This window comes from Bos grunniens, chromosome 12, assembly GCF_055505025.1.
Source record: "Bos grunniens cultivar Pamir isolate PY7600 chromosome 12, Bosgru_T2T1.0, whole genome shotgun sequence".
Lineage (NCBI taxonomy): Eukaryota > Metazoa > Chordata > Mammalia > Artiodactyla > Bovidae > Bos > Bos grunniens.
In genome coordinates, this window is record NC_141176.1 from 20,571,629 (window position 1) to 20,596,810 (window position 25,182).

The window sequence follows — 25,182 nt, forward strand, 5'->3', positions numbered from 1 at the left end:
TTTATTTAATGATAGCTGCATAATTTTTAAACTCAACACCTGATCAAAATGTGCTGATTGTTTTAACCGTTAATACTGTCCTTTTAACTTTTTTCTCAGATAGTAAGGAATCTGCCTGGGTTCAATCCCTGGGTGGGGAAAATCCCCTGGAGAAGGGAATGGCTTTCCACTCCAGTATTCTTGCCTGGAGAATTCCATGGACAGAGGAGTGTGGTGGGCTACAGTCTATGGGGTCACAAAGAGTCAGACACGACTGAGCAACTTTCACCTCATTTTAACTTTTTTCTTTGAATTTAGATATTTACCAAAAGATGCATAAGACTTGGGGGATTTCTGGAGAAATCAAACTCCTCCATGAAAGCACAAACAAAGCAGCTGAGAGGACTAACCACGTGACTTGTATGTCTTCATTCATCAGACATTTACGGGGCTGCTGCTCCGTACCAGGCTTGTGCAGCACTGGAGATATCGCCATGCACGACATCCAGGCGCTTATACGCCAGTGGAGAAAGGCAGGTGTATTCATTTCTTATGACTGCTGCAACAAGTTATTACAAACTGGGAGCTTTAGAGCAGCAAAACTGTATTCTCACAGTTCTGGGGACGAGGAGTCCAAAACCCAGATGTCAACCGGCAGCTCACCCTGTGAAGGCTCTGATTATTACTATCACCTAATTTTTTAAACGGGGCTTCCCTAGTGGCTCAGACGGTAAAGAATCTGCCAGCAATGCAGGAGACCCAGGTTTGATCCCTGGGTTGGGAAGATCCCCTGGAGAAGGAAATGACAACCCACTCCAGTATTCTTGCCTGAGAAACACCACGGGCAGAGGGGCTAGATATAGTCTTACCATACAAACCCAGTTTACAATTCCTTCAGAAAATAAGTTACATGTATACATTACACTCTTTTTTTTTTTAATCTAAAGCCGTTTCTGCTAAAACTTGAAGAGAAAAGCAGCATTTCAATTTACTTTTGTTCTCAATACAGTCACCATTAAAAAATGGAAAACTTAGTTTTCCCTAAGCACATGCAGGGGGCTTCCCAGGTGACTCAACGCCAAGCAGGAGATGCTGGTTCCATCCCTGGGTTGGGAAGATCCCTGGAGAACGAAATGGCAACCCACTCCAGTACTCTTGCCTGGGGAATCCCACGGACAGAGGAGCCTGAGGGCTACGGTCCACGGGGTCGCAAAGAGTCGGACACGACTGAGCGACTAAACAGCAACGGCAACACATGTACAGATCATTGTTGTTGCAAAAAAAGTCACTCTTTTTTCCTAGGTCTAAATGTTTAGGGAAACTTGCTAGTATATCCACTCCCTCCTTTTTTTCACCAGAATTTCCTGCTTCAATGGGAATGTTTAGGAAGAGCACGAGGAGCTAGATGTTTTCACATGAGACTTTAATAATACTGTACTTTGTATTTACATGCTATATCGTCTCGGTACGTCATAGCTCATTATCGTTTCAAATTTAGAAACCAGTATATGAAAGCACAAGTTTTAGAAGCAGCTCTCCCCTGCCCGACAGCAAGTTATTCATGCCAGGATTGGAACTCAATTACTGACACATGTGTTTGTAGTCCTACAACTTTCAAAGATCATTTTCATAACATAAAATGAAGTGTTCAGTAAGTAGGACATATCAATTATCAAACATTCAGTTTATTCAAAATAATGTTAAGAACCATGGCGCTTTAATCATACAAATAACTATATTAAACCCCATGTGTGCTCAGTCACTTCAGTCGTGTCCAACTCTTTGGGACCCCATGGACTATAGCCTGCCAGGCTCCTCTGTCCTTGGGATTCTTCAGGCAAGAATACTGGAGTGGGTTGACATTTCCTTCTCCAGGGATCTTCCTGACCCAGGGATCGAACCTGTGTGTACTGCGTCTCCTGCATTGCAGGTGAATTCTTTACCACTGAGCTATCAGGGAAGCCCCATTAAACCTCATAGGCCTCCATTAATACGAATATAGATTAAAGATGTCATTCAATTAAAATTAATATTTAATATAGATTCATAAGTGTATATACATATATAATCTAATTAGCTCCACAAAGTGGAATGTATTTCAATCAAAAAGTCAGCACACGTGTTAGCACACTTAAAAATGTGAACTACTGCTTTAAAAAATTTTCACCAACATGCAGTAATTCCAAAGGGCACAAATGCCGCTGGTCAGATTGCTATGTATGCTATCAAGTGTCTCCTCACTGGAATAAAAGCATCCACTGTCTGCTGATTTACTCGGGAACTAAGGTATCCAGTTCTCTAAGCAGTGCTCACTGTTGTTTTAATTCCAGCATCTTGAACACTCATATGTTGGGGAGATTCTGTAAGATCTGTCTCCAGGAAGCACAGGCTACCATGTGGGCATCATAAGGAATATTAGCAAGTGACTGAGTCAGCTTCTTGATTATTGTTTTCAAACACTGATGGGCAGCATTCAAATCTCTGTCAAACTGCTGTCCTTCAGTTTGTACAGCCAAATGACTGCAGATGTTTCTAAACTCAACACTGTCCTGAAGTGAAGAGCAAACACAAACAAGCAATTAGGTTACAGAGGACAGTTTTCACTCCCATCTTTTCTGATAACAGAATCTCAATTTTCTTCTCAGAGCATCATTTTCCTCCATTCTCAGCCCACATAGTTTGACCAAAGCTAACCCTACTCCACAACTCCAGGGGCAAGGTCAATCAGAGCACATCATCCCTCAGCCACTTCGATTGACCAGGGATGGGCAGATGACCTAAGATGGATCAGCAAGCCACAGTCCCAGGAGATTGCTCAACTGGGAAAGAGAATTTCTATTTAACTGGAGCTGTTGGAAAACATCTTGCTACCATAAGGAGAGAATTCAAATGAAAATAAAGCCAACACATTAAAAAAAAAAAGTAGAAACAAGAGATTAAAAGAGACTGACTTCAATTACATTTTCTGAGCATGTCAATCTATCTGTGCTTGGACAATAAATCCCAGGATTTTTTAGCTATCTGAATCAATAAATATTTCTTTCTACTTAAGCCATTTGGAGTTGAATTTCTCATGTGTGCTAAGTTGCTTTAGTCATGTCCAACTCTTTGCAACTCTCTGGACTGTAGCCTGCCAGGCTCCTCTGTCCATGGGATTCTCCAGGCAAGAATACTGGAGTGAATTTCTCTTATTTGTTCTTAAAAGAGCTTTGATGAATACACAGATAGACTCTGTTCCTTTTATTCCACAATTATTATCTTCAAGATTCCAAAAACAGGATTTGGTATTTAATGAACATGGTCCCAAGAAATATTTGATGCAAATCTAGAAAGAGTTCACAAGTAGTTTTAAAGAATGAACTAATTAAATAGATCTTTAATTTTCAAATATTTCACATTCTAAAATCCATTGCATGTAAACGGTACACGGAAATTATTCCCCATCAGAGATAATGTTGACTATATGTTTTATTTTAAATACAGTTGACTCAAACAGCACAAGATTGAACTGCACAGATACATTTATATGCAGATTTTTTCCAATAAATATGAACTACAGTACTAGAGGTTCAGACAGTAAAAGTCTGCCTGTAATGCAGGAGACCCACATTCGACCCTGGGTCAGAAAGGGCCTCTGGAGAAGGGAATGGCTACCCACTCTAGTATTCTTGCCTGGAGAATTCCATGGACAGAGAAGCCTGGCAGGCCACAGTCCATGGGGTTGCCATGGCTGAGCGACTAACACTTTCACACTATCCATAGTTAGTTGAACCCATGGATTTGGAACCCTGGAGCTGGAGGGCCAGCTATAAAATTATACACAGATTTCTGACTGCTTGGAGGGCGAGCACCTCTAACCCTATCCTTCAAGATTCAAATGTACATGAAAACGACTCCGCCCAGACTTCTGGTTCTGTCACTTGGCACATACAGTTTCCCTATACGGTCTTGCTACTAAATTCTAAGCAGTAGAACAAACATCCTTTCTGAGCTTGCAAGGGAGTAATGGAAACTTCCAAGGGCCAATTATAAAAGAAAGGCAAATTACTTTAGCTGCATGCCAATACCTATCAAGAAGAGAAAGTTGGTCTCTCTTGAGCTGGGTTTGGGGTAGAAGGTAAAGTTGTCCTTATGAATGTGCAACGGCAGACCTGTACACACAGTAGTTCCCGTTTGGAGTTGCCCTCTATACCATATACATGTTCGTAGAGCACTCATGCCAAGAAGTTAATTTAAAAATTGGAACTGGTCTGAAATATCCATGGACACATGGCAAAAGCAAACAAAAGCCTATTCCACAGAAACCTGTTCACAACCCATGCCCCACAATAGTACTGCCAGAAAATCTATTGAAGACAAACTTAGAATATGAAATTTAAAGTACAGTCCACCCTGATATAGTATATATAATGCAGGGCAGAATTAGACTCCAAGAATTTCAGGTATAAATTACAAAATATATGTATCACGGTTAAAGATATAAAAGAAAAAAGTCAGAAAAAACTCCCAAGAAAAAAACAAGGTTGAAAAAGAAACTAATCCCACTTCTGGAAATGACAACTATCACGACAAATTAAAAAACTCAATGGGAAACACATTAATAAACACAGCTGAGGAGAAGATTAGTAAAGTGGATGATAAGTTTGAGAAAATTATCCAGAATACAAAATAAAGACTTGGGAAATATGAGAAGTTAACTGACATAGATGACAGAATGACAAAGTATGACAAATACATTTTCAGGAGAGAGAAGAAAGAACGAGAGAGAAGCAGTGGTCAAAGAGAATAATGGATAAAAATTATCCCAAATTGATTCAAAATGTGAATCCTAAGATTCGGGAAACAAAACAAGCTTTGAGCAGAAAAAGGTAAATGAGATGCAAATCTAAACTCATTAAGGTAAAACTGCTCTTAAAAGCAACCATATAGGAAAAAGATGGCACTCAGTCTGGATAACCAAACAGCTAAGTTCCAGCCAACTTCTAAGCCACAACAATTGAAGATAACAAATCTTCAAATAACTGTCCACCAAGATTTTTTTTTAATTCCACTGAACTACCATTTAAATCTCAAGGCAAAATAAACGTGCATTCATTTCAAAGCACAAAAGGAATTATCACAGTAGACATTCACTGTCAGGTCTTCTTAAAGATATAATTCAGAAAGAGGAAATTCAGAGAAAGAGATGTAAGGCGCAACAGTGAACAAAGAAACTTACAAACACAGCATAAATCTAAAGATTTGGTTAATCAAAACAAAAATTTTAACAACTTGGGTTTCACGAAAGCAAGACGGTTGTAAAACACTGAGGTGCAGTCCCATGTAGGATGCGGTGGCGTTCTAAGGCATTGCATCATTGAAGACAAAAGTGGCAAAGGTGATCAGTTTTAGGCTTGTTAAGTATGCCTGTGAGAAATGTAAGGATCATTGTTAAAAGGAGAGAAATACGAGGCCAGAAAAGTGGTGCCACGCAGGATGGAGCAGTAGTGTTCAGATGCCCCTTCCCAGACCGAGTAAAGCATCCCAGGCTTTGAGGCCCCTTTCCTGTGGCTGCAGCAGACTTCAACCATGTCCAGAAGATAACAGTGCTGGAGTTTCTGTCCATGGGAAACCTTCTGTGGTATACAAATTTTTTTCAAGTATAGAAATAGTACATAATATTTCAGAGTCAGCAGAGGGAAAAGATATATCGAAACTTTATTGATCCTACTGATAGAAGGTAAAAACGGAGAAATAAAGGATTCAAACATAAAGCAAGATGAATAGAAACTAAAATGTGGCACAAATAAACCTATCTACAAAACAGAAGCAGACTCAGACGTAGGGAAGAGACTCATGGCTGCCAGGGTTGTGGGCGGCAGGGTAGAATGATGGTCTGGGGGTTTGGGGTAGGTAGACGCAAACCATTATATATAGGATGGATAAACAACAAGGTCCTACTGTAGAGCTCAGGGAACTGCATTCAACATCCTGTGATAAACCATAATGGAAAAGAATATAGAAAAGAATGTATGTATGTGTAAAATGGAGTCGTTTTGCTGTACAGCAGAGATTGGAGCAACACAGCAAATCACCTATACTCCAAATGAAAAAGCACCAAATAAGTCACTTTTTGAAATACAGTGGTTCCCAGGTTGGATATTCAAATTTTATCTGAATGCTACAAGCAAAACATTTAAAACTAAAAACATCCAAGATTGAAAGGGATACTAAATATATATCAAGCAAAGTAAAAATAAATCCGGAAAAATCATTTTTAGGGATAAAATAAACTGCAACATGGACTATTGCCCAAGAAGACAGTTTTGTATTTGTGTGTGTCTAATATGATAACCTCACCTTACACTCAATCCACAGACATAAAGACTAATTTTAACTCATCTTTCTCAGAAACTGATCAGACAACAGGACAATCAGCCTAGAGAGAAAAGACTGAAAATCTTTTCTAATCATAAGCTTGGTCTAATGGAGACAAGCAAATATATGTTATTCTCAAACATCTATGGATTACTTATGAAAGATGAAAGTGAAAGTCGCTCAGTTGTGTCCGACTCTTTGAGACCCCATGGACTATACAGTCCATGGAATTCTCCAGGCCAGAAGACTGGAGTGGGTGAAAGTGAAGTCACTCAGTCGTGCCCAGCTCTTTGCGACCCCATGGATAGTAGCCTGCTTCAAGCTCCTCCATCCATGGGATTTTCAGGGCAAGAGTACTGGAGTGGGTTGCCATTTCCTTCTCCAGGGAATCTTCCCAACCCAGGGATCGAACCCAGGTCTCTCACATTGTAGACAGACGCTTTACCATCTGAGCCACCATCTGAGCTACTGGAGTGGGTAGCCTTTCTCTTCTCCAAGGGATCTTCCCAATCCAGGAATTGAACCAGGGTTTCCTGCATTGCAGGCAGATTCTTTACCAACTGAGCTATGAGAGAAGCCCTATGACTTTATGGTAATGCCACACACAAAAAAATCTCAATTAATATCAAAGGTTATATCATTCAAATCAGAAAGGAAAAAAATGAGAAACCAATAATATAGATAACCTTCCCCAAACAAGTATGACTTAAAAATCCACTTCTAAATAACTCATGGGTCAGTGAAAAAAATAATTGAAACTTTAAAATGCTCTATTTGTTGTTGTTCTTCAGTTGCTAAGTCCTGTCCAATTCTTTGCAACCCCATGCACTTCAGCATGCCAGGCTTCCCTGTCCTTCACTGTCTCCCAGAGTCTTGCACAAACTCACGTGCATTGAGTCAGTGATGCCAACCAACCATCTCATCCTCTGTTGCCCACTTCTCCTCTTGCCCTCAATTTTTCCCAGCATCAGAGTCTTTTCCATTGAATTGGCTCTTCACATCGATGGCCAAAATATTGAAGCTTCAGCATCAATCTTTCCAATGAATATTCAGGGTTGATTTCCTTTAGGATTGACTGGTTTGATCTCCTTGCTGTCCAAGGGACTCTCAGGAGTCTTCTCCAGCACCACAGTTCAAAACATCAAGTCTTGGGCCTTCAGCCTCCTTTATAGTTCTGCTCTCACATCTGTACATGATTATTGGAAAAACCATAGTTTTGACTAGATGGACCTTTGTTGGTAAAGTGATGTCTCTGTTTCTTAATGTGCAATCTAGGTTGGTCATAGCTTTTCTTCCAAGGAGCAAGTGTCTTCTAATTTCATGGCTGCAGTCACCATCCGCAGTGATTTTGGAGCCAAAGAAAATAGTCTGTCACTGTTTCCATTGTTTCCCCATTTATTTGTCATGAAGTGATGGGACCAAATGCCATGATCTTAGTTTCTTGAATGTTGAGTGTTAAGCCAGCTTTTTCACTCTGCTCTTTCACCTTCATCAAGAGGCAGTTTAGTTCCTCATTGCTTCCTGCCATTATAGTGGTATCATCTGCGTATCTGAGGTTGTTGATATTTCTTCTGGCAATCTTGATTCCAGCTTGTGAGTCATCTAGCCCAGCAATTAGCGTGATGTACTCTACATAAAAGTTAAATAAGCAGGTTGATAATATATAGCCTTGATTTACTCCTTTTCATACTGAACAATTATGGAAATAACATATTACAATTTGTGGGATGTAGCTCTGATGATAAAAGCATAGACTTAAATGCTTACAGAAGTAAAGAATAACCACTTAACCAATGAAAATCCATGAGCTATGCATTCAAGGCAATAACTTAAGAGAAACAGATAATGAAAAAAAAAAAAAAAACCTAAAAGTTGAACAAAGTTTGACAAGGAGCTAGTTTTTTTTTTTTTTCCCCCTAATTCTGTGTGAAAAGGGAAGCTATTCTTCTCCCTAATAAAAACTCTTTCTGTTGGGTGAGAAGAACCTGGGTTTCTGGCAAAGTGTTTACTAGAAAACATTCTCCAAGAAACAAAACAAACGTCCATTCATTCCATTCAGCAGACAACAGCAGCAGGACTCCGTGTGGGCTAACACAGCATAGTCACCTTCAGGAGTATTCACAGGTTACCACCCTTCTAGAATGCTTTTCTCCTTAAAGCATTCTTGTTTCCCTGCCTTTGTGTGTTGCTTATTTATTTTCTGCTCAGAAGGTATTAAGGGGCCCTGTAGATAATCTGTCCCACAGGTTTTGGAGTAACCTATATTGCTGGAGCATGTTGCTTGGAAATGAGAAAGCAGAGGGAAAAAATGACTCTGGACTGCTTTCCCAAGATCCACATCAAGGGAAATTGTCCAGTTGCTTTATAGAAGTAATCCAACTCTAAGTACAAAGTGGAAGGATCAAAGACAACGTGCAAAAGGAAATTTAAAATAAAAGGAACCACCAAAATGTGTGCTGACGTGTGCCTATTACCCAGTCTGCAAAGGCATTCATCACCCAGAGAAGATTAAAATGCCTTTAAAAACATATTTGTAGGCTGAAAATCTGAAGCCAATTTCACATTTACTGTAAAGAATCAAAGAAGGCATCTTTAGGGAAAATTATACATACAATAAAATTCCACTGCTGAGCTATACTGGTCCCTGAGGCCCTAGGTAAACTTCAGATCTCTGGCGAGCTTTGCAAAGTCTCTTTATTTTACTATTTTAGTACAGTATTTCCATTTAATCCTTTCTCAAATATATTAACAGTCAAAGAAAACAAATTAATAGGAATAGGCTTTCCATGGGACTCTTAAGCCAAGGAAGGGAAAAATAAAACAGGTGGTTGCTTCCCTTCCTTTCTGGAAGGTCTGAAGGCCAACTATGGATCCAACAACCATGACCTCCAACCCAACCTCTCCTGCAGAAGGCAGGGGCACCAGTGACAGCCTTAAAGACACAGCATATAAAATGGCACATGGGTTTTCAGTAGAAACTCACATGATCAATATCGGTGATGATTTCACTTATGGTGCTTTCCACTCAATGACAGAAGGCATCCTCCCAGCAGCTTTTATTTAGCAAGTCCCAGGTGCTTCCAGAAATGACGTAATATCCTACACGGTGCTTTGAGTACTTTGCCAGAATTAGAACACGATGGTGGCTGAGCAATCAAAAAGCAGGTTTTGGAACATCTAAAGCCTTGTGTAATCTCAGATTTTGGATATGAAATGTATTGATTGCTACAGTGGTCCAAATCGATGGCCAGCACTTACATTTTAAAATGAGTTGAGATAATCTCTCATGACTCAACTAATCTACTGGGACAATGGCCTCAGTCTGTTTGCCTGTTAATAAATCTGTTAAATTTATTTCAAATGTGTACCTAGCCTCTAATACATGACTTATTACTACACTGGATAAAAGGCAATAAGACACGGCACTTGACCTCTAAAGAGCTTATAACTTAGTAGAAGGAATCACACACATACGGCATATCTCCCAGTGTCCAATGAAATGTGATGAGTGAGGGATATGGTAAAAAAAAAAAAAAAAAAACACATAAAAACCCAGTCCTACAGAAGAACAGACATTTATAGACTCATGATCTAAACATTGTACACAGTTCATTCTGTGGGGAAATGCTTTCAATAGCATACCTGATGTGTGATTGCCCAAAATTTGCAAGATGCGCAAGACGAAAAAGCTATGAAGATTGTCTGAACAAAAATGTGAATGTACTTAACACTACCCTTAAAACAGTAAATTTCGCTTTGTTTTTTTTTCTTCCTACTACAATTAAAAAAAAAATAGTGGTTGAGACTATCAGGTTACTGCCAGCCTTTGTAGAAGGGAGTGGAAATTTGGATGAGGTATCAGCGAAATGGTAGGTGAGAAGGACTGTACAGTTGCTATAAGAGAGACGGTGTTGGGGAAAGCAGTATTTGACTCATAGAGGAAAGACATGGCCAGAATTAGAATGAATGATACTGTTACTGAAAGGTGTGTGGTCTGGCTGCTTACTGCTCAAAAGCCAATAAACAGGCCAGACTGGTGGGAAGGAAAGTCTGCTTTATTTCAGAGGCCGGCAACTGGGGTGGGGAGGGTGGCAGACATCTGGAAGGTCGACTCCCCCTCCGCCACCCCTCCGCATTGGCAACCAGCGTGCAGCTTTTATAGATAGAAGTGGGGAGGGGGCTACATGCAGGAACAGCACAGTCAGCTCTGACAGTCATCTTCAAATTGGTCATCAGGGGTCTGACCAGCATTATGTTGGTTATCTAGGTACAGTTATTCTTCAGTTCCAGAGTCCACTTGTTCCCATTTTTTGCAGTCAGTTCTCGGAATTGTGGCAGCTCATGTCCTGAGTACAGTCTGGTCATCATGTAGTTAACTTGTCCACCTCGTGTTTTAGTATCTATGAGACAGCTCACAGGATATGGCTCAGAATATTATCTATAGCCCTTGAGAAAGAACTAAAGGTCCTTGACTATTGTTAATAACTACATTATTATCATTTAGTCTCCTTTGACTCTTTTTTCTTTTTTTTTTTTTTTGACTCTTTTTTCTTTGTTTCCATGTTTCTCATTTCTCTGATTAAATTTATTCTTTGACTAAAATTTTCCATAGACAAAAGGCAAACATAGGTCAGGGGCCGGTGGGGGGTGGAGGCAAGGACTGTAGTGTCCTGCTCAGTTTCAATAGCAGCGAAAACCTGGAGCCAAGTTGGGCCTGGGACTGGGAGGAGATCAGTCTGAAAAAACAACAGAGCATCATGTTACCTATTCAGAATAAGCTGGTGCAGAAAGCCTTGAATGCCAGTCAAGTCCCTGGAACTTCTGAGCATGGCAAACCAGCATTTGAAGAACACTGGTCAAGCCTATGAGCCTGAGCACCTATTAGGCGCCAGGCTCCAAGTGAGGCTCCTTATACGCCATATTTCACTCAGCCCTCACAATCATCCAGGAATTAGAGATGAAAAGAAATGCTGCTTGGAGAAATTAAATGACATCCCTAAATCACACAGCAACTAAGTGGCAGAGCTGAAATTTACCTCTCTCTCAAAACTCAAGTGTTCATCAAAGACTCACCCCACATCAGAGCCTGGGCCAGATGCCAGGGCGACAGAGAGCAGAGCTCGCCATCCAGTGCTGGAGACGGACCAGTGAATGGGAGGGACAGAGCTGCAGATGCCACTGTGGGGTGAACAGGGACACCGTGGAAGCCAGCTAAGAGCACCCAACTAGCTTTAAGGGAGGAACAAAAATGTCTCCTTGTGAACTGTTACATGTTTCTTTTCTGGCTATATTCATGCTGTTTTTCTTAAGGTTAACTAAGCGTTACGAAGCTCAAATTGGCGGTGCTCATATCCAAACTGAAGACTGTCCCGTTGGTCCTGCCCTCTTCTCTGCAACATATTTGAGACGGCTTGGTTATCTGGAAAGGATTCAAGGCATGGAAGCTTCCACGGCCCATGTAAAGCCAACTCCTAGCTAATCAGAGACCTCCTGGCCAGAGCTCTCCCTTCCTCTGCTCTGTTCTCTCCCACCCAGTGTCAGGGAGGTCTCTTACAAAATCCACCCCACGTGTGCTTCTCTGCATCATACACTGTGTTTATTAAGAATGCACACGTCTGGAACCTTTGAACAACTGAAAATGCACCTGCAAAGTCCAGAAAGGGAAGAAAAGCTAAGCTCCTTTTTAGCTTTTTACTGAAAATAAACACTCCCATCAAAACCAAAGGCTTGAAAGCAAAAGGAATCTGGCAACAGGAGTCAGTTTCAAAGCTTGTTTTCTGAAACCAACACCAATGGATAATAAAGTCAAAAATAAAAAATGACTTTATAGGTTCTATAATACAGATAACTTTTAAACAATACACAAAGGTTTTTTTACCCCCCCACCACATCACCTTCAAAATCATGTCTAGATCTTCATAAACTATAAATCAATTCATATTCCCTTCACCTCTGGCTTTAAGATAAGTTGGTTCTTTCCAAAACAGTCCTGTCTTGAGCTACTTGCTCTTATAATGGTCTCCACAAGCTTGTTTCTTCTCACATTCTCCCTCCCACTCTCCCCAATGCCTAGCATCTTCTGCAAAGAGTATTAATGAAAGAGCTTCTCCCCAGCTGTCTGTGATAAGGCCTGACCTTAGTGAACTTTGGCCTGGACAGCCGACCACTCTCCACTAAAGCTGCCCAGGGGCTGGCCCTACAGGGGAACACGGACCCCTCCCCTGGACCCATCAGAGTACTCCACATTGGATACGCATGTAAAATGGGACTGTTGTTTCTCTATTTTAGAGGGATGTTATGAAAACCACACTATCAGGAACAGTATACTACAAATTGCCCCAGCTGCTCCTCGTTCATTGGTATCTGGCTTTAAACCACAAATTCACAGGGCCCAGAACAGTCACCAGTTGCCTAAACTCAAGGTCAATCTCAAGTAGATACGAACTGCGTATTAATAAAACACCCAATGAAGAACCACGGTATCTGCCAGTCACCATAAAAAGTCTATCGTCCTCAGGAAATTAAACATTTTTACTTGTGGTGTACCCAGTGTAAACGCTCACAAGTGACTATGGTTCCTTATGCATTTGCTTTGGGTACAGTACCATTTTCATTAGGAAAGTCCAGTGAAAAGCACTTTGTGATGGATACAAGCACTCGATTCAAGTGTGCTCACAAGGCAAACCCCAAAATCGTAAAATGAAGCACAGCCGCATTTCCACACGACATTACACATTTAAGCATTTAGTTTTGTTTTAGGGCCATCTTGCAATATCTTTCCCCAAATGTTGATTTCGGAAAGATTTTACATCCTGGTTTTCACATCATTCACCTTATAAGGAAAGACAAAGCCACAACAAAGCTACTTCTAGGGCTGCTACTGAGCCTTTCCTGACATAGACATGCAATTTTGTCCCAAATAAAGAGCACTCCCCTGGCCATGGCTACTAATAATATAACCATGAGAATTTACTTATTCAATTGGAATATTAGAAATTTGTAAAGACGCCATTCTCAAATTTGCAGAAACTGGCTTTATTAACCAATATTTACAGGGGAAAAAAGCATTCATCATCAATGTCTTCCTCTGAGTAACTCAATATTCACACAGAATTTGCAAAGAGCCTTAGCAATTACTGTGAAGCCAAAGCCAACGGTTTTACAACCACTACTCTTGCTCTGTGGAATGAGAAAACCAGCTCAAACCACTGAACGTGATGAAATTATTGGTACCAGAATTAGTTGAATTCATAGGCAAGTTGAGCTCATAGGCAAGTGAGCAAAGGCAGGCAGGGAAGTTTTTCTGCCTCCAAAAGCTGGCATCAACCATAGTTTCCATGAAACTTGCTTCAGAACAGAACTCTTGGAAACCATAAATGTCTTCAACTATCAAAGGAAGATAGACAAAACTCAATTAGAGTGATTTCATGATTGGCTGAGTTAACGGTCTCTATGGGTTGGTCACTTTTAGCAGTTTTTAAAATCCTAGACTGGCTTCCTTCTGGTGCTCCACACATTTCTATGCTCCCTTTGGATGGACAGTATTAAAGCCTCTTTGCTAGTATTACTAGTTTGATAATGATTTCCCACAATTCTCTGGGCTTTTTGTCACTATGTAAGGTAACCATGAGAACTTCCCTAGTGGCTCAGTGGTAAAGAATCCTTCTGCAATGCAGGAAACACAGGTTCGATCCCTGGTCTGGGAAGATCCCCTGGAGAAGGAAACGGCAGCCTGCTCTAGTATTCTCTCCTGGAGAATCCTACAGACAGAGGAGCCTGGTGGGCTACAGTCCATGGGGTTCCAAAGAGTCAGACACGACTTAGTGACCAAACAACAACAAAGGTGACCATGATTTAAGGAGACACAAGTCATTCAGTGTTATGGACTGAACTGTATTTCACCAAAATTCATGTGTTGAAAAACTAACTTGCAGTTTGACTCTATTCAGAGATAAGATCTTTAGGAAGATAATTAAAGTTAAACTAGGCCATACCCCTTCTCCAGTAGGATTAGTGTCCTTACAAGGATAGGAAGAGACATACGAGATATCTTGCCCTTCGCCCAGAGGAAAGACCACACGACGACACAGTGAGAAGGTGGCCATCTACAAGCCAGGAAGAGAAACGTCCCTGAAACCAAACTTGCTCTTAAACTTCCCAACCTCCAGAACAGTGAGAAAATAAATGGCTATAGTTTAAGCCACCCAGTCTGTGGCATTTTGTTATGGCAACCCAAGCTAAGATACTTAGTTACAGCCTGACTGTTGTGACCCAAGCTGTGTGCAGATGCACGGCAGGTACGACCATGCCCTCTCAACTGTGCACACTCATGTACTTGATTTCTGTGTGATGTTCACCACACCCCCATGAGCTAGCACTGTGAAAAGAAAGTGAGAGTGAAGTCGCTCAGTCATGTCCAACTCTTTGCGACCCCACAGACTGCCTACCAGGCTCCTCCATCCATGGGATTTTCCAGGCAAGAATACTGGAGTGGGTTGCCATTTCCTTCTTCAGGAGATCTTCCTGACCCAGGGATTGAAGCCGGGTCTCTCGAATTGCAGGCACACACTTCATAATCTGAGCCACCAGGGAAGTCCAGCACTGTGACTGGTATCAATCGAAAGAGTCAGACAAAGCCACGTTTGAATCATGGGCTACCACTTCTTGAGCAAAGCTCTAAATTCCTCTGAGCCTCAGTTTCCTCCCATAGTAAATTTTTTTTTCCATAGTAAATTTTTATTAAACTGGTTAACTCCATCTTCTCCACCAAATTTAACAAGACTCAGTTTTGTTAAGCATTTTTTCATCCACCATGAAAAGACTCACTTCATGTTTTGTTTTGTTTTTTCACATGAGTTTGATGATTTCTTCCCTGGTCTCTCAGCAGTAAAGAATCCACCTGCCAATGCAGGAGATGTAGGTTCGCTCCCTGGATCGGGAGAATCCCCCCAGAGGAGGAAATGGCAACCCACTCCAGTATTCTTGCCTGGAGAATCCCATGGACAGAGGAGCCTGTTGGACTATACAGTCCATGGGGTTGCAAAGAGTTGGACATGACTTAGTGACTAAACAACAACAACAAAATACTCAAAAGGAATATGAAGTGCTGGCTTCTCTAAGAAAAGAGTAAACTACTATAAGGATATGTATTATTATTGTGGTGCGGGTTTCTCTCCTTTCATGCCTGGAAATTTCAGTCCCTTAATTCTGGTGGTTTGATAGGCGAGTTACCCGGTGGTCACACCTCTCAGTCAGTCATTGGCCATGGACTAATGCTGACCTCTGGAAAGTCACTTCCTAGAAATGTCTTTGGGTCATTCTAACTGTTTTTGTCAACAACCTCAGAAAAGTAAATACAGAGTTTATAAGTCAGATCCATCAATATCAAGAATGAAATACAATAATCAATAGTCAATAAAGACTACTAAAGAAGATTGAGGCATCAGTCTGTCAATAATAACACTAGTAAAAGTTCAAAAGTATCGCAGTTTACCATGAGCAGCCAGTAGCTAAGACTTTATATGCATTATCTCAATAATCTTTATAGGTCAAATACCACTGTTCCCACTTTACAGGTGAGGAGACTGAAGCACAAGAAGGCTAAATGACTTGGCCAAGAGTCTACAGCAGGAAGCAGCAGAGCAGATCTGAAATGCTCCATGGGACCAGATCACTGTGCTGTTCATCCTCCTCCTCTCTGTGGCAAGTAACACTGTGGGATGGATCTGATGTTGGGGAAATTTCCACACACTTTTAAGTGACACACAAGTGTTGTTTCCTTTAGCACAAATCCTCCTGAAGCCATTCTGGTGTACAGAATCAACCTGCATGGTCTTAATTTAAAAATATAGAAGACAGGCATCCAAATCACTTGAGTCAACACTAGCAATGATGATGCCAAGTCTGTATAACCAGCCCCCCCGGAAAGACAGACTGCTATGTCCTTGAGTCTAAGTGCTTTGTAATCGTTACCCTACAATCCAAACTGAGATACCGCCTTCTCTCCAACAATAAACCAAGCAAGATGCTAGCCAGGAGACAAATCATCCAGAGAAACCACTTCTCTCTCTTCTGAAAGCACTGGCTGTTCTCAGGAGCCCTGAAACTCATTATTCCCCTGAATGTGAACAGCAGAGTCCAGTTTGCAAGCAAGTTGAGATCCCTTGTTCCTAATGAGGACTCTGGATGCCTCTAAAAACACTGGCAGCATGAACCCAGAAGTCTGCATGTTTGCTTGCGATGGAGAAGAAAGGGACCAGGACTCCAGGGGTTGGGTGAGTGAGGGAAGATTTGAGCATATTTATGGATCAAGAGAACTGGCAGAGGGAATGCATTGGAAAATACAAGGTGAGAGGAGAGAATTGAAAGAAAAAACTCCAGGGGTAGAGGAAAGATTTGCTCCAGCACTTAAGAGAAAGAATTTATTTGGGGGGTGGGGAAGGGTGGGAACCACACAGTTTTTCTTTATTAGAGGCAAAAAAGAAGATAATTGGAAATGAAATCTTTTAGGTAAAATGAAAGATATTTGTGTCAGATGGCCTCAATTTTCTCAGAAAAGGAGTGAGAGGGCTGGGGTTTGGATGAAGAAAGTTTGCAGAGAATAGAAAATGTTTAGGACAAAAAGTCAAGTAGAGAGGGTTAAAAGGATTACCAAGTAGAAGTGGCAGCTGTGTTAACCTCAAGTGGCATGAGCTGTAGTCCAGAGCAGAGGGCGGCCTTGCTGTTAAGCTGGGTCAGGTCCTCCGACAATGGTTTCTGGCCTGACCTTGCCTCTGTGATTTATCAGGGTCCTCACTTCAGTCATTTCAACAGCTGCCTTTTTGCCTGCAAGATAATTCAAGGTCCTCAGCGTGACCCAGAGGCCTTTTGCATCTGACCCCTAACTCTCCAGCAACCTTTTTTTTTTTTTTGCCTTCTGCCATACTGAACTAATTTTAGTTCCCCCAAAGCCCTAGGTCCTTTCATTGCTTCTGGGCCTGAAACCCCACAGCTCCTCAGAAATGTTTTTTCCCTTTAATGCTTGGAGAGTAAACATTCTTTAAAAAAAAAAAAAAAATGGTTACCTCCTCCAAGAAGCCTTCCTGGATCACCTAATGTAAAACTGATCACTCAGCTTTTCCTTTTGTCAACCCACCTGTGCCCTGTATAGGTTCCCGGCATGACAGAGTACTTCATGTTTCATTAATTCTAAGATGCATGTTTTTTCACATTTCAAAAATCTCTGAAGTGAGGATATGTCTTATATTTGATAGTGTGTCCCAGTTTAATTGGTAGGGTTTTTATTATTATTATTGTTATTTCTCAGTGGTACCAAAAAAGGTGCATCTTACCTCAAGAGCATTGGTGAAATGCAGCTTCGTTTTTAAAAACTTTTTAGAATGAAGCAGTGATTTGCATATGGAGGTGATCTCGTTTTCCCTCCCAGCACACACACTTCAGCAATATTTGGTTCTGTCCACTGGTGGGGAGGGTATGCTGCTGGTATCTACTGGGTAGAGGCAGAGAATGCCCAGGACACCCCCCCTCCACCCCCAAACACACATACAAAGAATCATCCTGTCCAAAACGTTAGCAGTGTGAAAGTTGAGAAACCCTAGTCTAGGGTGACAATATTTATTCGGGTATATGCTATGCTTTATTATATTTGATTTTAAATCAATCTTCTAAGAGCATAAAGTTCAACCTAATGTATATCAATGTTTTCCAAACGTTGGCATGTAGAGCAAGAACATCAACTCTTGAAAAATGCCCTTTCTTCATCACCCCTCCCCCATGTCCCTCCACTAGACTCCCCAGAGAATGAATGAAGCAATATTAGGGATCAAAACTGGAAGGCCAGAGGGTCTAAAAGAGATCTGTGACCTTAAACAAATTAGGAGAGTTAACAGCAAGGCCAAGACTGGATTCCAGACCCCTAGATTTCCCCGCTCCCACGCAGCCTGGGAGGCAGGCCACTCTGCTCTCTGCCTAAGTTGGCTAACACAGTTTGGTACCTTAAGAGGAAACCTGTGCCCTTCAAATATGAGCAGCGCGACTTAGCAGGAGTTTAGCCTGAGTATTCACGCTTCAACACCCAGCACCCACGCCACTCTGGTGCTACTTTATGAGAATTTAGGTTGACTCTGTAAGGCCCCCTGAGCAATTGGATTTATGCAAAAATAACTGCGATTCATAAGTGTGAAGGAACTTCAAATACATGTAGGTGATTTCGTCATACAAACGGCAGAGGGAACGGAATACGTGTATTTGAGGCTGTAGGGGAGCGGTTATTAATTTGGAAAGAGAGCAGGAGGAGCCGTCCTCCACTGCACGTGTGAAAAGGGCCTCGAACTGGAGCTGGAAGCTGATTCATGTGAGCGAGGGAGGCGTCCCAGAGGAAGGTTTTGGCAAAGCCTTTCGGTGTCTCCGTGCTGCAGTCAGGTGGGCCCCGATTGCCCACTCCCCCGAGCACCACCTTCCTCCTTCCCACTCCGAGGGCTGGATCACTGAGGGAGGCTCCACTCTGGATCCTGTGGCCCAGCCTCGTGTCCGCCAATCCCCTCTCCACCCTGAGCCGCCGCAGGGGGATGGATGCCGGAAGCCAGGCTCACCTTCAGGCGGATAGGGAAGGACCGCTCCTGCTGGAGGGGGCCCAGGAGCCTCTGTCTGCTCCACTCTGACCAGCTCCGAGGGCCAGCGCGCTGCACGTCGCCATCCGAGCCAGAGTGCAGGGCCCGCGGCCCCCGGGGAAGGGCAGCAGTTCCGCGCCCCCTTCGGCACCTCGCACAGCTTCCACCTCGGCGGAGCTCGCCTGCGTCCTCGGACCCCAGATTCCTGATCCCCCGGCTCCCGCCCTCCTCTTCGCGCCCTCTCCTGGGCCCTGCCAGCCCTGGGCCTGAACAACACGCTGGGGCGGTGGGCACGTGGTCTAGGTCATGCGGGCTCCCGGGGGCGCCCGGACGGTCCCCCGAGCCCTACTCCTGCTGCAGCAGCTGAAGGGTGTGCAGAGCCACCATCTGATGGCCGGTGGAAGCCTCTAAGGGCGCGGGGCAGGCCCTCGCCTCTGCCGCCTGCTCGTTGAGCTCCACCCGGGCAGGTGCAGCCGCGAGCGATGGAGGCGGGGGCGCGTGGGGTCGCTAGGGTCATTTTCCCAGCCCGCCGCTCCTCCGCCTCCCGGCCTCTCGGCATGTGGGGCCGGCCCCACCTCGCGCCCGAGGTCAGCGACCCGCGCTGGCCCCAGCATTCGGTTCGAGTCCTAATGGGCTTGTTCTGACTCGAGACTGCCTGAAGTCCTGCTCCCCACCACCGTGCACTTGAAAACCGGCCAGATGCTGCGCGCTGGTTCCGCCTCCTCTCCAGGGCTTGGCTGGGACAACCTGCCGTTTTATGCGGAGGCATCTATCCAGGGATATCCTGCCCCCGTCTCCTTTGAAGAAGGCCTACCTGAGATCCTTTTGGGGCTGGGATTGGGGTGCACGAGTTAAAGACCCACCAGAAAACGAAAAGTGTGCAGGACCAGAGAAAAGCTCACGAAACCAAGACGGTGCGTGATCCCCCTCCCGCCCTTTCACAACCCTAGGGGAATTTTCAGGGACTTCGTGGAGTGGCCTTCAAGGCCCCTATCCCCAAACACAGAAGAAAGGGACTGTGTATCTTCTCAGGCCCCTTGTGCTGGGAGGGCCTGACTGCCAAGGGCAAAGTTGCCTCAGGGCGCAGCCAGGCCTGCTCGCATAGCAACTGGGGAAGCAAGGGCTTGGCACTGCCTAGATGAGGAGCCTCAATGTTTTTTTGTGAAACTCCCGAAGGACTTAGGCAGCAGAGTTTGGAGCTAAATCCTTTTACCAGCCATGAACCCGGGACAGCTGTACAAATAGTTGCTGGTTTTAATTAAACCTAACTTCAGCTACTTCCTTGACTTAGGAAAAAGGACTGGCAAATTTATGCTTTGATAAATTGGAAACTATTGGTGTGTGATTACACTTTAAAAAAAAAAAAGACATTTGAAGGGACTGGTAGGGAGGACTGTCGCAGAGCAGAGTGGTTTCCACTCTTTTCTTGCATGGGAAACAGTTTAGAATCTAAATTTTAGATAACCCCACAACCAAGTAAAATGGGACAAGGGTGCAGGCTCATGGCAGACAAGTAGACCCTAGCAGACCCAAAGGATGGGGTTTCATTCTTCCTTTAGAAGGGAAAGTCCATCTTTGAGGCTGTGAAGTAAGATCCGGGGAGGCCCTTGTATGGGAAAGTTTCTCCAGGGAGTCCATTAATCTAGAAGTGTGGTCATCAGAGATACAGGGAGGGATTGGGGGTCCTTGAAGGTCTCTTTAACTCTGGGATAATATGACCCCATATAATCCTCCCAACTCTCCAGTTAAGGTTCCTTCTCATTCTCAGTATTTTCTTCGCCTATGAAAACAAATCTGAATGCCAAGGTAAAGAAAACCTTTCTTAAACAAAAACAAGTATGTTCACACTAATTATAACTCAGTGAAAATGCATGTCTGTGCATTGACAGAGAGGAAATTACTTTAGAGGGAGGTAAATAGTTTAAAATTGATTAGATTCTCTTGAAGTTACTTAAGTTCACAATGAAAAAGAGAGAAATTCTTTATGTTTTTTGTGTTTTTTTTTAATCCTCTAACATTGAACTACATTAGTTCCCAGAGACTAACTGGGAATAGCAAAAACTAACCCCTAATTTTCACAGAGCATGTCAGGTCTCCAGGGGTGCTCCTCTTTCCAGATACGCAAGAAATCCCACTGTTCCACTATCAAATGACTGACTGTGAAAGCTTCTTGACAGATGGAATTCCAGCCAACTGCAGAATTGAAATCACCCAGTGGAGACTGACCTGAGGCCCCACCGTTCAAGATACCAGGCTGACTCTGAGAGCCATAACACCAACGGAACTGCCAGAGCTAAGAGAGATGGGACCAGAAAACCATGGGCCTGGCATAGGATGATACATGAGGCTTCATGAGCTGCCGATGTTTTCCGGTATCCATTAGAGAGCACTGGATTATCTAGAAATTCAAAGCTTTGTCTGTCTTTGGAAAGGAAAAGGCCATGACACCTTTTCCTTTGCCATGACCTTGAAATGGCTGATGATATGAGGCCCCAACTGAGGAAAAGGATCCATAAACTATTGAGGTGAGTCCATAGCAGAGCAGATCTACCTTTGATCTAAAACACTTCCAAAGTTATATATGCTGGGCTACCAGACCAGGTATCTAATTACACAGTCCCTACTCACTGTTCAAACAAGTTAAGGCCACTGGACAATAAAAGTCACATCCAAAAGGATGAAGGACTGGACACCTGGTATTTTTGCTTCACAGTATCTACTTCACTGTTTTATATAAGCCATACCCTAATTTCCCAGTGGCTAGTCTTTCTCCTCTAGGTTCAGTCCATGTCATCAGGTGGGATGAACCCATTCCATACAAGTGGGCTGGAGCATCTAGGCGGAGGCCAATCACACATCAGTCCGAGTCCCCACTGTGAATGGTCCGGACTGGGCACATGACGTGACAGGAGCCAATGACGGTATCATTTAGAATGCTTTTAGCTGAATGGACCACATGAGAGAGAGTAATGAAACTAGAATAAAGTCCAGGCCAAACGATGAAACAGCAAAAAAGATGAATCCCCCTGCAATAAGAAAGCTCCATATAAAATAGTTTAATCCATAAGTTACTGTCTCAGATCACAAGTCTTAAGATAGGATGGCTCCAGGGTTGAGTAATCTTCGTGTCAGATATCCAGGGGTCCTCCTCTTTCCCGAAACTCTGGAAATCCAGCTTTATGAGGCTGGCACTCCTAATATCAAGTGGCTGACTGCAGTGACCCCTTGCGGATGTGAAGCCAAGATGTAATTTGTGGAGCTTCTGCAACCATCTTGTGAGTCTGAGGAGAGAGTCTGCCTGTGAATGAGCAACACTAAAGAGAGCAAAGTCAAGAGATCTGGAGAGAGAGACTTGTGGTCTTATAACACCATCTGAGCCCCATATTGTGCTGCATAAGAAGAGAGGCCCATCTCTGAGCTTTTCAGTTAATTGTTGTGTTGCTCAGTCATGTCCAACTCTTTGCAAACCCATGGACTGCAAAACACCAGACTTCCCTGTCCTTTACCATCTACTGGAACTTCCTCAGACTCTTGTCCATTAAGCCAGTGATACCATCCAACAATCTCAACCACTGTCATCCCCTTCTCCTCCTGCCTTCAATCTTGCCCAGCATCAGGGTCTTTTTTAATGAGTTGTCTCTTCGCATCAGGTAGCCAAAGTATTAGAGCTTCAGCTTCAGCATTAGCCCTTCCAGTGAATATTCAGTCCTTTAGGATGGACTGGTTGGGTCTCCTTACAGTCCGAGGAACTCTCAAGAGTCTTCTCCAACGCCACAGTTTAAAAGCATTAATTCTTTGGCACTCAGCCTTCTTTATGGTCCAACTCACACATCCATATATGATTACTGGAAAAACCTTGGCTTTGACTATAGGGACCTCTGTCGGCAAAGTAATGTCTCTGCTTTTTAATATCTGTGCTGTCTAGATTTGTCATAGCTTTTCTCCCAAGGAGCAAGTGTCTTTTAATTTCATGGGAGGCTTCCCAGGTGGCACTAGTGGTAAAAAAAAAAAAAAAAAAACAAGGCCCTCCTGCCAATGCAGGAGACATAAGAGACATGGGTTCAATCTCTGGGTTGGGAAGATCCCCTGGAGAAGGGCATGGCAACGCACTCCAGTATTCTTGCCTGGAAAATCCCATGGACAGAGGAGCCTGGCGGGCTATAGTCCATGGGGTGGCACAGAGTCCGACATGATTGAAACGACTTAGCAGCGGGGGGCGGGGGTGGGGGAGGAGATGGGAAGAAGCAATGTTTAATTAGATTGCAGCTACATGCCCCAGCACTTTTTTTTCAGTTATACAAACCACTGAAATCTCTTTTTGCTTTAATTTGCTTTAGATTGAGTTTACTGCCTCTTGCAGCAGAAAGTCACAACTGAAGCAAACTGCTTGAACTATATTATGGAGTGATCCTAGGATCCAGTGTTTCTTGGGCAAAACCCTGCTAAAAGCTCCCTCCAGCCATTTCCAGCAATGCTGATTCATTTACCTCATCTCTCTAGTACCTCAACAGTTGTGGGAAAAGATAATCTGAACAACTCTGGTCGTTCCTAAAGACTGACAAGAGCATTGGAAAATGACTAGTGGAGACACTTATGACTCACGATAATGTGGGATGGAAAAGGGAACAGAATAGAAAAACTCAGTGAAGTAATAAGCATTTTTCTACCCATTAATAGACAAGGTCAAGGGTTGTTAGGTAAATGAGTATTCTGATGCTTATTTTATTACAAAGGTTCTTTTTCCACATGAACAACAGATATGATCCCTTATGTGGAAGTATGAGGAAGCCAGGCACAGTGAGAACAGAAGGGAGCTGGAAGAAGGTGCAGCTATGTGGAGCCTTTCTCAAAGGCCTTGGCAGAGCCCAGATACATCTGAGCCCTCCTTATATACTTTGGCAGTTTTCTCCAAAAGGGATCCAAGAAAATTCCAGAAATGGGGCCGTTAACCTTCAACACACTCCAGTGGAGTTCATATGTGGGGGCAAAACAAAACATGTCCAAAAGAGACCAAAGAGTTATTATTCTTGAATGAAAATCATGATTGAGGAGAAACAGATGCTTTAGCGATATACCAAGATATGAAAATGTACTATAAAAGAGAAAACAATGGAACTAGGGAAAAAATGGGAGCCCAAAGAAGAAAGAGCAAAAAAGATCAAATTCCCTTTTTAAACACACAATTGTAATGTTTGAATATGCCAAGTCATAAAAATGCACATGCGATTCTAACTTTGGCCTAAACATTTGATTTTCAAAAAAAAATGCAGTCCTGCCACGAAACCTCTGAGTTGCCAAAAACAATTGTTTACACAGGGCAATGTGTTTTCAGGACGTCTTATATGTGCTACCTGCCCAGGCCCTGTTAAGCTGGTGAAACTAAGTGAAGCTTAGTAAAACTAAGTGTAGAAAAATAGGGAAGTCTAGCAAAAGGAGGGAAAAGAGAAGTCAAAAATGTTGAACCCCACCTGCTTGTGCTGACATAATCTGATATGAAATTCACCTCCTCAATATAGAAAACACAGAATGCCATTCCTTCTGGACACATACATTGTTTTACTTGGTTCTGTCTTAATAAGTTTATGTCCAGGAAGAATTTCTTGATGTTGGCAAAAAATAAATTCAAAAGTGGATTTTAAAAGGGTCAATATAACTTTTCTTAATTCTTGTGCTTTCAATAGATGGTTTCCTGCTTAAGGGTAAGAGGACGATCATGGATTTTCCTGCTGCTTGCACCTGATTCCAACAAGACCACCCTGCTGTGCTTTCCTCTGTATTTCTGATTATAAGATGTCACCCCTGAAGAATATCCTTTCTCTTTGTGGGAAGAATTAAAACGTGCTTTAGTTCCTGAACTATTGGCTTGGCCAAAAAGTTCATTTGGGTTTTTCTGTAAGATGTAATGGAAAAACTCAAACAGACTTTTTGGCCAACCCAATATTTCAATTATATGTGTAGATGTGACTTGTAATACTGAAACTGGGGGAGAAGTAGTAATAACCGAGAAGGGATAAACATGGGGAGTGCTTAAATCGGACTAAATTCTAGGTTCTTTTTTTAATTCCAGATTCTTTCATCTTAATGGAAAAAAAATGTCACCACCCTCATCATTCTTCATGATCACCCTTATTTTCAAGCTCTGGTAGTACCCTTTTAATGCAATGAGGGGAAAAATGCTTGACTTGAATTGATATATTTTTAAAAATTTAATCTTCCCTATCCCTTTCCTTACGTTCAT

The 25,182-nt window shown here is 42.7% G+C and overlaps 1 protein-coding gene and 1 long non-coding RNA gene across 6 annotated transcripts; both read right to left on the reverse strand.

The window, feature by feature from the left end:
* Positions 1 to 2,321: 2,321 nt before the first annotated feature.
* On the reverse strand, positions 2,322 to 25,182 carry DLEU7 (deleted in lymphocytic leukemia 7). Its single transcript, XM_086330774.1, is given in 6 exon segments — positions 2,322 to 2,528; positions 18,927 to 18,974; positions 18,976 to 19,006; positions 19,008 to 19,135; positions 19,137 to 19,451; positions 25,177 to 25,182. Coding segments are annotated over 6 exon segments (735 nt in total).
* On the reverse strand, positions 10,376 to 12,469 carry LOC147361483 (uncharacterized). 5 transcript variants are annotated; one of them, XR_015137989.1, is made up of 3 exons: positions 12,287 to 12,469; positions 11,410 to 11,565; positions 10,376 to 11,072 (listed from the first exon to the last, which is right to left on the reverse strand). It is a non-coding gene; the product is annotated as an uncharacterized LOC147361483 (long non-coding RNA). The 5 variants fall into 5 exon arrangements; XR_015137986.1 differs by having other exon boundaries at positions 11,410 to 11,726; XR_015137988.1 differs by having other exon boundaries at positions 11,410 to 11,561; positions 12,231 to 12,469.